The sequence below is a fragment of the Orbicella franksi genome, chromosome 5 (genome assembly GCF_964199315.1).
Source record: "Orbicella franksi chromosome 5, jaOrbFran1.1, whole genome shotgun sequence".
NCBI classification, from domain to species: domain Eukaryota; kingdom Metazoa; phylum Cnidaria; class Anthozoa; order Scleractinia; family Merulinidae; genus Orbicella; species Orbicella franksi.
The window spans coordinates 31,219,012-31,234,592 of NC_138149.1; the positions used below are offsets into that span (position 1 = coordinate 31,219,012).

The 15,581-nt window shown below is 38.2% G+C and overlaps 1 protein-coding gene across 1 annotated transcript; it reads right to left on the reverse strand.

The window, feature by feature from the left end:
• Positions 1 to 7,077: 7,077 nt before the first annotated feature.
• LOC145487945 (neurogenin-3-like) lies at positions 7,078 to 8,425 on the reverse strand. The gene is made up of 3 exons (XM_081466714.1): positions 7,427 to 8,425; positions 7,226 to 7,300; positions 7,078 to 7,106 (listed from the first exon to the last, which is right to left on the reverse strand). Exons 1-3 carry the CDS (start codon positions 7,782 to 7,784, stop codon positions 7,078 to 7,080), a joined length of 462 nt encoding a protein of 153 aa, XP_081322840.1. The 5' UTR covers positions 7,785 to 8,425.
• Between the last annotated feature and the right edge of the window lie 7,156 nt (positions 8,426 to 15,581).

The following is a 15,581-nucleotide window of genomic DNA, read 5'->3' on the forward strand; positions in this document are numbered from 1 at the left end:
AAAAGGAACCATCTTTACGGTACAACAACCCGGCATAAACTGTAAAGTACAGTGTAAATTTAATCATTGTAGATCATAATAAAACATTTTAGTCCCTTTAATTTAACTGACTTCGCCTGGTTGAATTAAGTCAAGACATTTTAAAACTACACAAAAGAGAAAGAAAGGAATGATGTTACTACCGAAAAATGGTAAACACAAGCGCAATTAGCCATGGGAAATTTATGCTAAGAACCATTTATCCCTCGGGCAAGCTTGATTCTATTTTTAATACCCAGAATGTATAAAATAATTACCGCCGCCACATCAAAAGACTCACATTTGTGGCATTTTACAAATTAAATTTCGGTTGTGGCTGCCTCAATACAGCAGAAGAGTTGGTCATTAAAACTTTTTCCTCCAAAAACAGAAGTTGTAAGTTGTATCAATTTACACTGTTTCTTTTAAGTTCTTTCGACCTCTTTCATAGTCACTCAAACGGAAAACTCCATCAAAGATAAGCTAGGCAACTGGTAGTTATGTTATTAATCGTTATCGGTTAATAACCTCCGACGGCGGAGAGAATTTTGGGATTTCTTTGACGTTCGACTAAACATTGGATCGAAGTAAATCAACGGTATTTGGCAAGAACGCTAAAGTTGCACAAGTTTAATTTGTTTTTAAAGAGTTTGAAATTCTTTACCCCCTAGTTTAGTTCGAGGAAAGTTACCTGCTGTGAAAGTGAAGTCGAGCAAAGCGTATTCTAGCAGAACTTGATTCGATCTTTTGAAGGAACAGGGACAATATAACGCCACAAGAGCTTCAATTAAGGAACCAAGATTTTCAAGCACCTAAATCAGACAGCGAAGGTAAGACCTTCTGTTACTTTCGTCTAGAGAAGTAACCTCCAGTGATCTAACCTTTAGTCATTCGTTAAATTGTTATTTTGCTGGCACGCGCTGGATGCGCTCAACATTTTGTCGCAGAACGTTAGTATTCCAGTTGATTGAAAACGATTTTTAATGTCACTCGGCCACATTATTAAATTGGTATAGAGTTTCATTCGGCTCCTCCTAAATTTTTCAGTTTGTCTGAGAGCTTTTCAGCTTATTTAACAAGTTCCTACAAAATTAGGAATTACATTCCCTCGTGATTTAACTTCAGACAACTGGGACTGCAAATTGTGCTACAAAAGCGTGACCAACTCAGTCTGTTGAAGTGTTTGCCAGTGCAAACGACATCAACCCAAGGTCGCTTTAGAGCACACAAATTTTCGTGTTTGCTGCAATGTAATTAGACGTTCTATGAAAGTGCTCGTTGGCGACCCTTTTGTTAACCAAAGCGACTTGGCCTTGATTTGACCATAATTGTTCAAGATATTGTTAGGGACAGTTGCTCACTGAGGCAGATACTGAATAAGCAGTGAGCCCCCCTAACGGCAAATACTGATGCATCCCTGAGATAAAATGACTGATAAGCTGCGGGCCCGGGCTGTGGGTGCTAATAAAACAGTCAATTTATTGTCTTCAGTTTGTGCCTAGAAAAGAAACTGACCTTTGGACTGTTCCAGATAGATCGCTGGTCGATTCAGTCGAAATTCGTACCGAGTTCCGGACGAGTGAAAACTTAAAAACTAATTACTTTTTATGAATGTGAAATAATTTCAATTGAAATTTTAAAAGGTTTTTATATTTTGGTTGTCCTTAGTCTTAGCACTTACACTACCAATTAGGTCAATTTACAGCGGATTAAACCTCTGTGTCAAATCAGGTTTGGATCAATTCATACGGTTGTGGACGGTTGTTTTTCATTCTAGAGTGTCAGTCCATTAAAATGAAAGAGCAGTGTCGCATATAATACCGTACAATTTTTGTTTTCTCAATATGTCGAGAAATGAAATGGAAGAATTACGAAACAAAATTCACCATGAAGTACTTTTAAGTGACATAATGTGGAGGGTTAATTGATTTACCAAAGACAAACATAATTCCACATTCCTATGAAATGTTTGTGTTTGTAGAGAGTCAGATTTTAATAAATTTACCACATCGATTTCATCAACAAGCAAACTTAACAAGAACATTTAATTAACAGCAGCCAACAATGCATTGTCTTAAATAAGGCGTAGTCTTCACGCGGGGCCGAATACTCACAACTGAAGAACTATTCCACTACTGAGATAGTTTTATTTACTGGACAGGTCTTGAAAAATGGTCAATTCTACAACGGGAGGTAGCGTTAGAGTTATGAATGCTTGCAGTCCTGTGTGCAAGTTAGAGACACCAGAAGTACCTTCTTCACTGACGCAGGCGAGGAAAAAGCACAGACGACGAGGGCCAAGATTGACTGGCGTCAGCAAACAAAGAAAATCGGCGAACGCTAGAGAAAGGAGCCGCGTAAGAGTCATAAACAGCGCGTTTGAGAGCCTTCGCGAGTTAATACCACTGTCACCGACCGAGAAACGACCTTCAAAGATAGAGACGGTTAGATTGGCTGCCCTCTACATCCATCATCTCACAGAATTGCTGACAAACATCGGCAAGCGTGACTCGGATATCCATGGGAATGCTGAGGCGTTTAGCGTTGTCGTTAAAAAGGAAAAGATTGACGATGAGGACTTTTGGAACAATACAAACTGAACTAAAAAAGTTTGAGAGCTATTTTTTGCAGTGTATTTGACTACATTTGATTATTTTTCCATAATGGAATTGGTACGTGTGTTTCGCTATCATAAGATCTCATAAGACTGTATCAGACTGGAGCTATGCGTACACTACACAACTAATATTGTAAACAAGAGAAACACTTTCTTCAAATTGAAGCATCTGTGTAAAAGGTTTTAAAATGGCAGGCTGAAACTTTCACTGCTGTAAATAAACATTTGGTTTATTCTCATATCTGGCTTACGAAGGAATTTCTGTGTTTACCACTTGTTGTAAAATGAAATGGCCAATTCGTGTCTGGAATCAAGATCTATCAGCTGCAACTTGATCGTAAATTTGTCTTTTCGCTTTCTTTCAGTTCGCTGTATATAGCGATCATCTATTATTCCAGCTCAGTTTTTGTCAATGTCTGCTCAAACAAAACCCTGATTCAATTAGATCATCGTTAAAGGATTAGATAGGGGATTAGAAAGATGGATGCAACCTAATTGTGCAAAATAAAACGACTATTAGTAAAGTGCCAAAGAAAAAGTCACGGCTGATTTGGAATGCAGGCAATGAGATGGAGCCGAATCAATCTCGTTGCCAAACAGTTCATAGGCACACATTTGTTGAGTTGTTGTGGTAGATTTTACTTGCCAACTTGACTTTCGAAAGACTGAAACACCAAAACGTCAAGAATTCTGTTATAGAGGCTGGGACAAAAATACTTCCTGCACCACGGTCACTCATGCGTGACTAACAGCAACTGGGTATTTTTGCACCACTGAGAAAACAGAAAAGTGGTCCCGAGGATTTCACCAAAAATTATTTTCTGTTTCATTCCCCGAGCCTCAAGCTCACTGTTCAATAACTTGAAAGTGAGCTTTATTTCAAAAATGATAGATTGACTGAGACAGTGCTCTTCGACTGTAACCACTAGAAAAGTTGATGTAGTGTATTGTTACGAGTATCGTTGTAGAACAGGGTTGTTTCCAGGCAGAACTCAGGATCGCCGGTAACAGCAGCAAACTAATTTATTTCCGTAAGACTTCACGAATTTACAGCACTAAGCTTCTTCAAATTTTAATCAATCTCTCTCACAGAAGAAACGCTCGCTCTAATATACATGAGGCTTAAAGTTCTAGAAACTTCCATTACAAGCTAAATTAAGTAGTTTGACACAGTTTCTAATCTGAGTAATTACATAAGGATTAGAATGTTCGGGAATGTTCTTATACAAATTGGTCACGCCTGAATGATTTCAGGTTCTAGATTGTTCTAGAACTAGACTTAGACAATTTTTCGTAACATGTATAGTGTGAACAAACACAAGAATCCGATTTCCCCCCTCACATCCACCCCCACGGAAGTCTCATCAGATGTGACTTTCCAGGAGCGAAGCCACGTGTAGATTAGGGCTTAACGGGAGCTTGAAACACTCGAACGCACATTGACGCACATTGTAATTCCAAAGAAACCAGGTCACAATAAAATCAATCGTTAGCGTTTATTGGAAGGAGCGATGAATCAACGATATAGGAATCAGGATAACAAAATGAGGATGTACTTGTGATGTGAAGTCGTTGTGGTTGTGATTATGTGGTTCGAACTAAAAGCAAAACGATACAAAAGGCTTATGTAAGTTAATACTAGCTAAAGATACAAAACACAAATCAAGGATACCGATGGAACATAAATCTTAAACTATAACGAAAGGACTACGACTAAAGATGTGCAGATTTACTTTGATCTTGCTCCTGCGAGGGTAGCAATTGTAGAAACGATAGCTTAGCACGATAGCGATGGCAGCGATAGCATAAAATAATAGCGAGAACGTAGATGGCGTAACTAAACTGATAAAAATGTTGTATCTCCAATAACATAATTACAAAGGTTAGATTACGAAACTTGCATTGATCACAGCAATCACAGCATGAGTAGCAAAAACTTAAAAAATGTACATAATCGTTAATACGTAATAGTGTTATGTAAGCAAAACAAAGAAGAAAACGAGTTACGAAAGTAACATCAGATGCCAAGCTATAATTAAAGTACTCGATTGCGAACCTACTCACGATCACGCCCAGGTAGTTTAGATTTCAACATATTGGTTTGTTTGTTGTTTTCTTTGTTATGAGAGGTCGGCATGTTGGCTCGTTTCAGCTACAGTGCTAACTTTAAAGACTGGCTGGTATTTGAACTTCTTGCTATGCAGTCGAGGATCATTTACTTTGCGCTTTTCACGTGACAGAATTTAATTTTATAGAAATGACAAACTGAGGCGCTGTAAGTCTCCGAGACCACAAAACACAACAACTGTCTGAATGATGGCCAATAAAACTGAATTGGTTTAAATTTTGGATTCGGCCGAATCGATTTTATCTTACACTTGAAACTTTTAGGGAGGATGAAAGATTTTGCCTTGAAGTAACAAAACGCTGGTCAACAAACGAAGTTTCCTTATCGATTTCATTTTAACTAAGTACCCAAAATGGCAGTAAAAGTGTTTAAAGTCCCCTGTGCCTTGTGCCCCAGCGCACGAAGATTTTTTCCACAGAGTTGAAACTTAGTTTCCTTCCCCAATTATCTTTTAGCAAATCGTTCTTAGCCTGCCGGACAAGCGGTAACATGATAGCGATATATTAGTGGTCGCGCACGACCTAATGTGAGCCAGTCTACCAGCCTGCCTTGGAAATGGAGAGAAAAGAACTCAAAGTGAGTGAAACACTATTTTGAATGAAAGTTGTTCTTTTAATTCTTGAACAGAAACTTCCTTAACATGTACGCACTCCCAACATGGGTCTTTTTTTCGCCAAGAACTCAAAAAGCAGTCTTGTTTCATGCATAATTTAAAAGTAATTTTGCCTTGAAAAAGTTCCAATCAAGTTGAAGAAGTAATATTTACAAGGGTTGTAAATACATGAACCACATTTTCAGTTCACGAGTATTCTTCTCACACAATCAAACGCGCTACCTTGTTGTTTCCCCATAATCACAGTGGAGTAGCAAGGTCTGGAAATGTCTGTTGAAGTTGTTATGCGGTAATTATCACCGACCACCAAAGGGGTTTTCGTTTCGATAAAAACAGTTTTTACAGTAAAACTACTTAAGAGGCGAAAAGGTCACTGTAAACAACGACCAGAGAAAGGAAATACCATTTTACCTCAGTTTATCTCGACTAAACGTACGCAGTGACCGAGTCATGTCGCATCGGCAAGGTAAGGCACTTTTACACGCGTTCGGTGATTCTCGTGTGTTCCTCAGAAGACTTTTCTAGCTTTTTAAGGCGGAGTTCCAACTCAGAAGAATAACGCTCCAAGTTATTACCAAATTGCTACAAATGCGGGCTGATTCCACCGAAAATTACATTGCGCATGGCAATCTTAGAATAAGTTTAGTTGATGTATGAAAGGCGGTTTTTTTGGTGTATGAGAGATTTTTAATAACTTCTACTAAATATTTTTTTCCGAGGTTGCCGGCTGACGTAGTCATCGTGTAAAATGTCCGATAAATATAGTTGTTATCTTATTCCTCTTAAGCCACTGATATTTAATTATTCGAACATATCCACGTATATTCGTGAAGGAAACACGCACATGCAACACCGACAAAAAAAGAATCAGTTTTTTCGACTGAGATGACTTCACAGCTCTAACTGTTACTGTTACCGTTACTGGTTGCAATGTACATGAATCGAATGAAAACGCTGGCTGGTTTTTCGTGCGGTTAATTCCAAAATATCTTTGTTATCTAGTGTAAGGTGCACTCTAAGTTTCGTGATTAGCCAGTTGAAACCACTTGTCAACGCTTACCGGGTATATATATTCTCAATGAGGCCGCCTGATCATTTCATGCATAAACCTCCGGAGCCGCCACGGACTAAAAATATCTTCAAGCTATTAAAATTCAAGGCAAATGATCTAAGCAAGAAAAACAGTACAATAAAGCAATAATTCATCTCAGTACGAAACGAAACTTGCCCGGTTATGTTTACATTGCCCCGACGTGTGTGTTTTTCAGCATTCACCCAAAAAGGGTCGCGCCGGTCTTTCCCTGTGTCTTATCAGGGAGGACAAAAGCCTTACGACTCAAGCTATAATTCAAGGTTTTATTTTACAAAGTGCCTATAATTACAAACTCCTCAAACGCGAAATAGATCTTACTCAAAACTCGAGAGCTTCAACGTCATCCGAGGTCGTGGGCTATTGACGTTTCTGCCATCATCATCAATTTTGCAAGTTGACGAATGTCGTAACTTCCGTTTTTAACATAACTACCAAAAATATTATAATAATTCTAGGTTTTTTGCAGTTGTATATACACAAAGTTCTGTATTTTCAAAAACTTGGTACTCGATCCAGCTAAGTGATGATTAAATCGTCTTTGTGACATAATCATCAGCTACTTGAAAAGGCTCTTCAAACGTCAAATTGGAGTAGATACCTCCGAGAAGTCAATTTTCGCTTAACTGTGCCTCAGAGTCTACAAACAATAAAATGTAAACAACATTTAAAACTTGAAAAGCCAGACGTTTATTAAGATAAACGAAAATCAACATGATTAACTACTCAAGGACAACATTTACGAAAGGGATAATTTACCTGTAAGAAATAAAATGTCGTCAAGATCGAGTTCGGCCACTGCGGAACATTCGTCAAGGCAAAAAATATCGGACACTATCAAGAAAAAAAAGTTACATCAAACCACGTCGATATCAGTGACTAACAAAAGTAAGATTGCAGACTGAGTTATGGAAATGGACCCTAATAGAATTGTACTATTCAGACTGGTACGTTACTAACCTGCTATATCTATAAAAGTTAGATCCAAACTCTGCGAAGTATCGTCAGCACCCAGTTCCAGTGTATTGTCAGCGGTTTTGTCGCTCTTTTCCAGAAGGTCTGTGAGAAATTTAATATACGTTGCTGCCATCCAGATTACCTCGGTCTTGGTCGGTCGCTTCTCAAATGGTGAGAGCGGAATAAGATCTCGTAGATTCTCAATGTGCGAATTCAGAGCGTGAACTCTCCGTCTTTCCCGCTCATTTGCCATTTTACGTTGTTTGCTGACACCGGTCAATCGAGGTGGTCGACGCTTACTCTTCCTCTTGACGTTTTTGTCAGGCGTGATGTCCTTGCCTTCTTCTCCTATGTTACCCATCTTCAGCAGTTATACTTCGATGGTGCAGTCAGCATTACAGTGATGCAAGATGTCTCATGGCATGCGAGATATAAACAAAAGCAAACAATGTTCAACTTAATACAAGATCAAAGCAAACAATCTCCTCCCACTTTGTCTGGTGATCCGGCTAGATCCAGTTACGCGGCAACCTCGTGCGAGTTAATCGGGATGAGCTTACTAATAAAGCAAATTACAAAAAGACGCAAGTGAATACTTGACCTTTACAAAGCGAGGGTTCCCAATTGCAAGTCAACAATTTGGTTACCTTTTAAAGGTAGCCACAACGTGATGCATTAGGTTGCAACTGTTGATTCCGAAAAAGCTGAAGAAGTTTGGATTTCCCTTCTTTACCGGTACAGTGGCCTGGATAAAGGACTGGTCATTTATAGGCATATATAAAGCTTTAATGAGAAAGAAAATCAGGTCCATTCCGCTACAAATCACCCTTATTTACTATATATTGCACGATGACAGGTTAAACAATGAAATATTGAGTTATAAGGATATCATCTCCGGAAATGAATCTTCCCACACCATTTTTACAATCATTACTTTCAACAAGACTTAGGATGCGCGATTGACTCGTCAAATAAGTAAAAGAACGACGCTGTAATCATAGACTTTTCCCCCCAATAATCTAGGGTCCATTTTTGTGCTGAAAAATGACTAAAGTTCGTTTAAATCGTTCGATTAAATTAAAATTAGTTTAAATCAAAAGCAGGTGGCATGTAGCTCAGAAGGGTTTCTCCATTGCGGGATTAACTTAATACCGGATTGTCTAAGTATTCATTCTGTAACATATACAGGTTATGCTGCCTTAATTTTTGAAAATGGATTTTTCTAGATTTAAGTCTGAAACATATTTATTCAATAGGCGTGTTTTAACTGATCTCGTTCCACAATTTTGAGAATGGATTTTTCTAGATTAAGGGTAAAAACAGTTTTATTAAATAGGCGTATAAGCTGTGGTTAACCTAAATCAAAAACAGCTGAGTTTTACAATTCTTGTCTGTGATGGAGTTAATTGCCTAATGGTAGGTAAAGGAACACATGGAGAGACCACTTAACCACAGGAAACTGTAACGACGGAGTTTTCAAACAGATGGCTAGCTAAATGTGAGCCAAAATCACTTCCGAAACAAATTATTATAGCTTTACGAGTCCATTATTTTACCTCCACGATATCGTCATTACTTTCAAAAGTCGTCTAGAGGTTTTTCGCAAGTTCGGCTTGCAAAGCTTGGAAATATGATTTTTTTTTTCGAAAGCGGGAGTTATTTTTCGGACTACTACAAAGCTGTTACAATCCCACGCTAGCATGAATTATTTTTACTGTATTTGGGCCGTCTGAGATACGACTTCCCTGACTGTGTGTCTATCTAGATATTATTGAATTTCAGAAATTTATGAAACTTCAACACTATATAAATGGACCCTATATCAATGAGGAGAGTGGCGGCAGGTAATTACACATTTACAGACGAAAGAAGTAATCAATTTCAAAAGAGAGGTAAATTGCAAATTCTTCTTCTTCAAAAATTCTCCAATGATCTCATTCAGTTTATAAAAAGACACTGTTTTCAGATGAATGAACTATTCAAACTACAATAATGCAATTTTCCAATAAAGTTTTGTTTACTTTACTTTGGAATGGTCTTCCTTGTGACTAAACGCAAGTAGAATCCCTTAGGCAATTCAAACGCCTACTCAAGGGAGAACAACAAGGCACCGCATTCATGGAAAGCAGCTTTTTATTTAAATATTTTCATTTTATTAGGCATTAGGTATTACGTATTAGGTATTTTTGGCTGACTAATGCTTTTTTACTGTGAATAAGTAAAGATTATCTATCTATCTAAAGAAAAACGACAGTAGGAATGAAAGCCACGCTGTGTTTCAATTTGCTCCGTAGCAGTTGGCTCAAAATACAACATATTCTTGCAGCTTCTAATAGTCCATTATTTTATGATTTTTGAGCAAAACTTGAGCGACATCTTATCGTTTGAGACCCAAGAACAGCCACACAAGGAATTTTGCGCAATATACCCTGGTTACAAAGCTAAATTTGTTTAGACGATCGTCTTGCCGCTAATTCCGGCTTTGTGTGGGTTTGTTGACTTGACCCCTAGCACTCTGATCGGGATTTTATTTCTGTCGGCTGATTCTGACCAATTCTATATTGACTGGTTTTGGGGCACCTTAACTAACGGGGGTAATACCTAGCTACTAACCTCATATTTATGAAAATACAATGATAGAACCTTTATTCAATTTGTCAGTTTTTCTTCATCTCGATAACTCGTTTCCGAGTTTCGTTTGATTCGTTTTATTCCGGAGCAGTCCTATTACTATCAAAGTAAAACCTCGCGGAGTGCGTTGTTCCAACTTTTCAGTTTGTTGTTAAAACTTAGTGCAAGACTTTCAAATGAAAGCTATTGCCAGGGGCGGCATTTTCATGTTGCACCTGAGTCTATGGGGAGCAAGGATGGATCAGTGATGAGAACAATCGCTTCCCACCGGCTCGATTCCTTCCCGGTGCCATATCTGGGTAGAGTTTTTGTCGGTTCTTTCCTTGCTCCGAGGGTTCTTCTTCACGTTTTGCATCCGGTTTTCCTCGCTCCACATAAAACCAACATTTCTAAATTCCAATTCGACCAGAATAGTGGTCGACCCGCATGAAAACCCGGGTTGATGTGGCTTCCTCTCTAAATAATGTAATTTACTTTTAATTTATCAATGTATTGCGCATAGAATGACACAGTAAACCAATCCTGCCCAGCTTCAGAATTACATGGCCTAAACAGCCACGTCACAAACCTCAACCCTAAACCTTATTTTACTAACCGACGTGCAACAGAAAACACGGCGTGGCATCGTCTTTTGAGACAACCGGCCGTTATTAACAGAACCATGGTGAAAGGAAATCAAGTTATTCAAAGACTTGATCGCAAGTTGTTGTTTCAAATTTTCTATACCTGTATGTCTCAACCAGACATTTCCCTTCCCAGAGAAGCCGTCACAACTTTTGTGAAGAGACGAGTAAAAGTTAATTTTAGATAAAAAGACTTGCATTCATCATCACTGGTCTGTCAAAATAAAATCAGGCAAACAAACGTCACATGCATTAATCCTAACTTTCCGTTTTATCATGGCCTAACTTTGTAGTAAGCCCCAAGTGTACGTTCCAGTATGTTCCGTTAGACCTAATTTGAAAAAAAAAAAAAAGTGAGCGACCAGTGAGTCGTATTAAACTCGAAACGGACTTTGCACTATGTCACCATCAGCTATAGAGTTCTCATATCTGTCAATTTGTTGACCTTAAGTACATGCATGCGGTATACCTTTTGAAGACTACCAATGTCGTTGCTTGTAGGTATTTCCTTTCGGTCCTTTTTTAACACAACAGTCGAACAACACTGAAATAAATTCCTCCAAACCGGCAACTATCGATATCAGTAACTATGATATTTAACTTCTAAATTTGCCCTGTATATCAAACATTGACGAAGAATCTTAGACGAGGACAAGAACTCAGGTCATTTTATGATGTTAAACGCCATTACATTGCATTACAGATTACTTCATAATGTCATGATGTGAGGATTCCACTTCATTTAAAGTCAAGTTTCAGGCTTCATGCATTGTGGAGTGATGTCCGAGTATCCAAAACTTGTGCCAGTCAGCCTTGATCAAATGTTTCATTTCGATAGCTACATGACGGCGACCTCTCACTTCGCAACCATAGCCCCCCTCTCAAATTATGAAGACTTTTCAGTCCATGCACAGTCTTTTTTTTGAATAAGAATACATTTTATAAGAATGTCGAGGCTGGATTGATTTACGAAATTTCAAGATTATTTTAAGAATACACCCGAGGCTGAGATTTTGAAAAGAATATAATTTTTTTGTATTGAAAATATGTAAATACAATATAATCTAAGAATATTCACAAGAATATTTTCAATCTAAAATCGGCAGAAAAATAAGAATATTCAGCCTCGGCCGGAGAAACAAAGTTCATATATAAAAAAGAGTGAATGGCATGCTGTATTCTGCTACCAAGTCAATAATCTGCAACATGAACACTTTCTTGAAGACAGATGTCGAAACATAGTCGGTTAGGTTGCCCATAATCAATCAGGAGAAGGTAATTAAATACAAATATTAATATGCCACGCATATTTATACCGTCTAGCTTGTCCACAGCTTATGGAAAACATCGTTTCATTGAATAGCGAAAAAGATTCTAACTTGAACATCCACTAAGCTAAATCAGTTGAGTGGTAATAAATTACATTTACGTCCAGGTCAACGGTAAATTTGGGAGTGAAGTCTGCTTATACAGTTCTCATGAATTTCTTGTCAAATTAACCACTTCCTCGATCAGTTAAGAATGTTTACTGCTGATTATAGCCTGGCTAATGACTAATTATACTTTATACTTTCAGAAAGTTGGAATTTAACTGCAGTCTTTAACAGCTTATACTTCAGGGAAACCGGCATAATGGAGAATTAAATGCTGTGGGATATTGAGAAATTAGCCCTAAGGTATTTAAACTCTCATTTACTGGAAATCAAATTATGCTACAACAATTTGTTTTAAAATTCAATAATAAATGAACTAAACAATACCAGGTGCTTGCAAACGAGAGGAGACATGGCCGAAAATGCTCACGAGTTCTGAGCACTCGGTGACACTAAAGGTCAGACACCTAGTTATTTTCTATTTTTGTTATCATTAGAAAAGCGTCCCAATTATATCATCAGCAAAGTTAACTGTGCGTGATTTTATAAAAGGATGTATCTGGTGAATCATTTGGGGGAAATTTACTGAGGTTATTGCATAGGAAATTCGTTCCCACGATCATGGTTGGATCGCAAGGGCAAGTTTGGTACACGAGACCTATTCACATAGCAGCTAATGATGAAAACGGAAACTCCTGCTAAAAGGTACAATGAGTGATGCTTGGAAAGGTGACAAAGAAATTAACATGGTTTGTTATTAGAATTGAAATGAAAAAAGATGTGATCTAATGTTGATTCTGTTAATTGCTATTTTTCCTCGCAGGTAGAAGATCGATGCATGTGGTTTCTCGCTAATTAAAGGCTGTGTGAATGGCATTACTGGAATGTCTTCCTAAACAGGAAAAAGTAAGTTTGAGGAAATCCGGAGAGTATTACTTACCTACAAGGAGAATTTCGCCACTTTTGTAAAACATTATCATCAGATGTTTCAACTTATGCTTACTCGGCTTTATTGTGCTTAAACACATCATGATATCATAACGGACCAAGTGTAGCACTTATCAAGTCCAAAGTACAATTAAAGTATATATACATCAAAATTTTAATTGGTATAAACAATCTATTTAATCAAAGCATCTTAATGTAGTGTTGAGAAGCTTCGGACTGCCGACATCGAATGAATTAGGGTCATAAATCACTGTCATTAGGCAGCAGAGTATTTCTCACAAGCTTACTGGCTTGCAGTCCGGCTTAATTCCTGATTTACTTGGAGCATTGCTATCCAACTTGCACGGGACTCCACCCCGTTTGCAGTATACTCCCCGTATGTTTCTCAAGTTAGCTAGCGTGGTAGGTACCTGCATTTTAAGTTGGCTTTCCAGATTCGCCACCGGCACGGTGGTCGATCCCCCCGGCTTTGCCAGGGAACTTCAAGTTGATAATTCAGCTCTTTCACTCACCCACCAGTGCATCTTGTTTCTTTAATATGACAGAAAAAACACGCTCTATTCATTATTGACATCGTTGTGAGGGTTAAAGAGTCTTGCTTAAGAAAACAACAATCGGCCTTGAATTCCTGACCTCTGGCACTTCAATCATTAGTCCAACCCGAAAAATGCCTCCTCAAAACTCAAGCCATGCACTTCAAAAATCACTCTGACCTTCTTGGCAAAAAACATCCATTCATTAATTAGGATCACAAATCATTCGCACACTTATTTTCTGTCTACTGAATAGAAGGTCCAGTGGGTGTTAACGTATCGCACAAGTTTTGAAAAAGGCTCCTCTTTTGGGCGTAGCCTCCCTGTCTGGTCAATTGCAGGGAATAATACCCGTACATTCCTCGCAGCTTAGTTCGAAGGATATGCATCCGCTTTGAGTGTAAATAAATAGATCAATCAATCAATAAATACTCTATAGGGTAGAGACGCAATTTCTGTTTGCCCATTACAGTAAACACCCGCATATAATAACAAGTGGATTAAGAACTTCAGGCTGAAAGTTGGCCAATAAAGCTCTGTACATAGAAGAACCAGTTCAGCCTGATAAATAACACATGTTCTCATATAAAAAGAAAGAGGATGCCAGAATAAGAAAGCACTCATATTAATTAAAGAACTATGGTGTGCTGGACCATGCAAACTCTAAGAGCCATACAGTGCCTGACATGAAGGATATGACTGTGGGACTATAGCAGTTGACACCATTTTGCTAACAGTTTCCTGAGAGTTTAGTATTTTTATTTATTTATTCAGTATTTGAAATACTTTTAGTGTGAGTGATACAACATTCAACCTGTTGTAACGTATAACAAGGAATCATTTGATGAATAATATATTTGCTTATGTCTCTTCGAAATACATACAAGTCTATGAATACACATATTACCTTACTGTATTTCTTAAGTCATTCCATATTGTTAATCCTTGGCATAGAATGTATGAAGCCCCGAATTATTGAGACATTTTGGAATTGATAACATTTAGTCACCCGCTGATCTGGTGTAGCAACTGTGCGTACTCTTCAGTTGGAATATTCAAAATATTCCTTGAAATACGCAAGACTCTTACCGGTAATAATTTGATACATAATTAATACCTCTTAATAACCGAGTTCGACGTCCGTACTGTAAGTTGCGAACCGAGTTTTTTCCCCTACCGATTTATGGCCCAAGCGCGAAGCGCGCGGGCCATAAAACGAAGGGGAGAAACGAGGACCCGTAACTTACAGTAGGGACCGAGAAAGCGAGGTTAGTAAGATATATATTATATCTCTACTGTGTGTCTGACGGGTTCGGGAACGATTTCTATTCACGCAATTTCTGACGCACCTCGAAAGCAAAATGAGGCAATTTGAAATCGTTGTTTGACTCTTAAGTCGTTGGCCGGGCAGGTTTTAATATACAAATTCAGAGTTAAAGAAAGTTTAAAACTTTTACGTGCTAAAATAATTAGGAACACTTGGTGATAAAATCACGAAACATTCAGCACCAAAAACAACTTTAAATTTTAGCGGGCCGTACAATGTAACAGAATACGGCCCGCTAAATTGACCAATCACAGCGCGCGTACTGACTAAGAGATAACAATAAGTGTCGTTATTAGGAGCCCTAGTGGCTCGTACAGATGGTACAACAGGGCTCGATCAAAGTAATTCAGTCTAAAGCCGATTACGGGGATAACTTGTTTTAGTCCGATGAAGATTTCAGTACTGAAAAGTTACAGAAACTCATTTACCTAAATGGCAGCAGAATCATGCAAACTCGAACACATGGCAAGGGAAACTATCGCGAAAGCGACTAAGCTCGAATACATTAAAGATCCTCAATGAATTTACGACAACAAATCTCGCACGGTGTAAAACATGACATTGTGTTCAAGGATCTTAAGGTGTCAGAAATGTTGTTCCAAATAACGGTCGCTAAGTATTTTACTGATTAAAATCCAAAGCGATTATTACTAGGTTTATGTACTTGAAGCTTATTGATCCCTCTCAGATTTTTCGGACCTGTCAACCTGGACCTTCCACTGG

Coding starts and splice junctions, on each gene's coding strand:
- LOC145487945 (XM_081466714.1), bottom strand. CDS start 7,784: ATGGGTAACATAGGAGAAGAAGGCAAGGACATCACGCCTGACAAAAAC. Junction 7,301..7,426: donor AACTTTTATAGATATAGCAG/GTTAGTAACGTA, acceptor TTTTCTTGATAG/TGTCCGATATTTTTTGCCTT. Junction 7,107..7,225: donor CGACATTTTATTTCTTACAG/GTAAATTATCCC, acceptor TATTGTTTGTAG/ACTCTGAGGCACAGTTAAGC.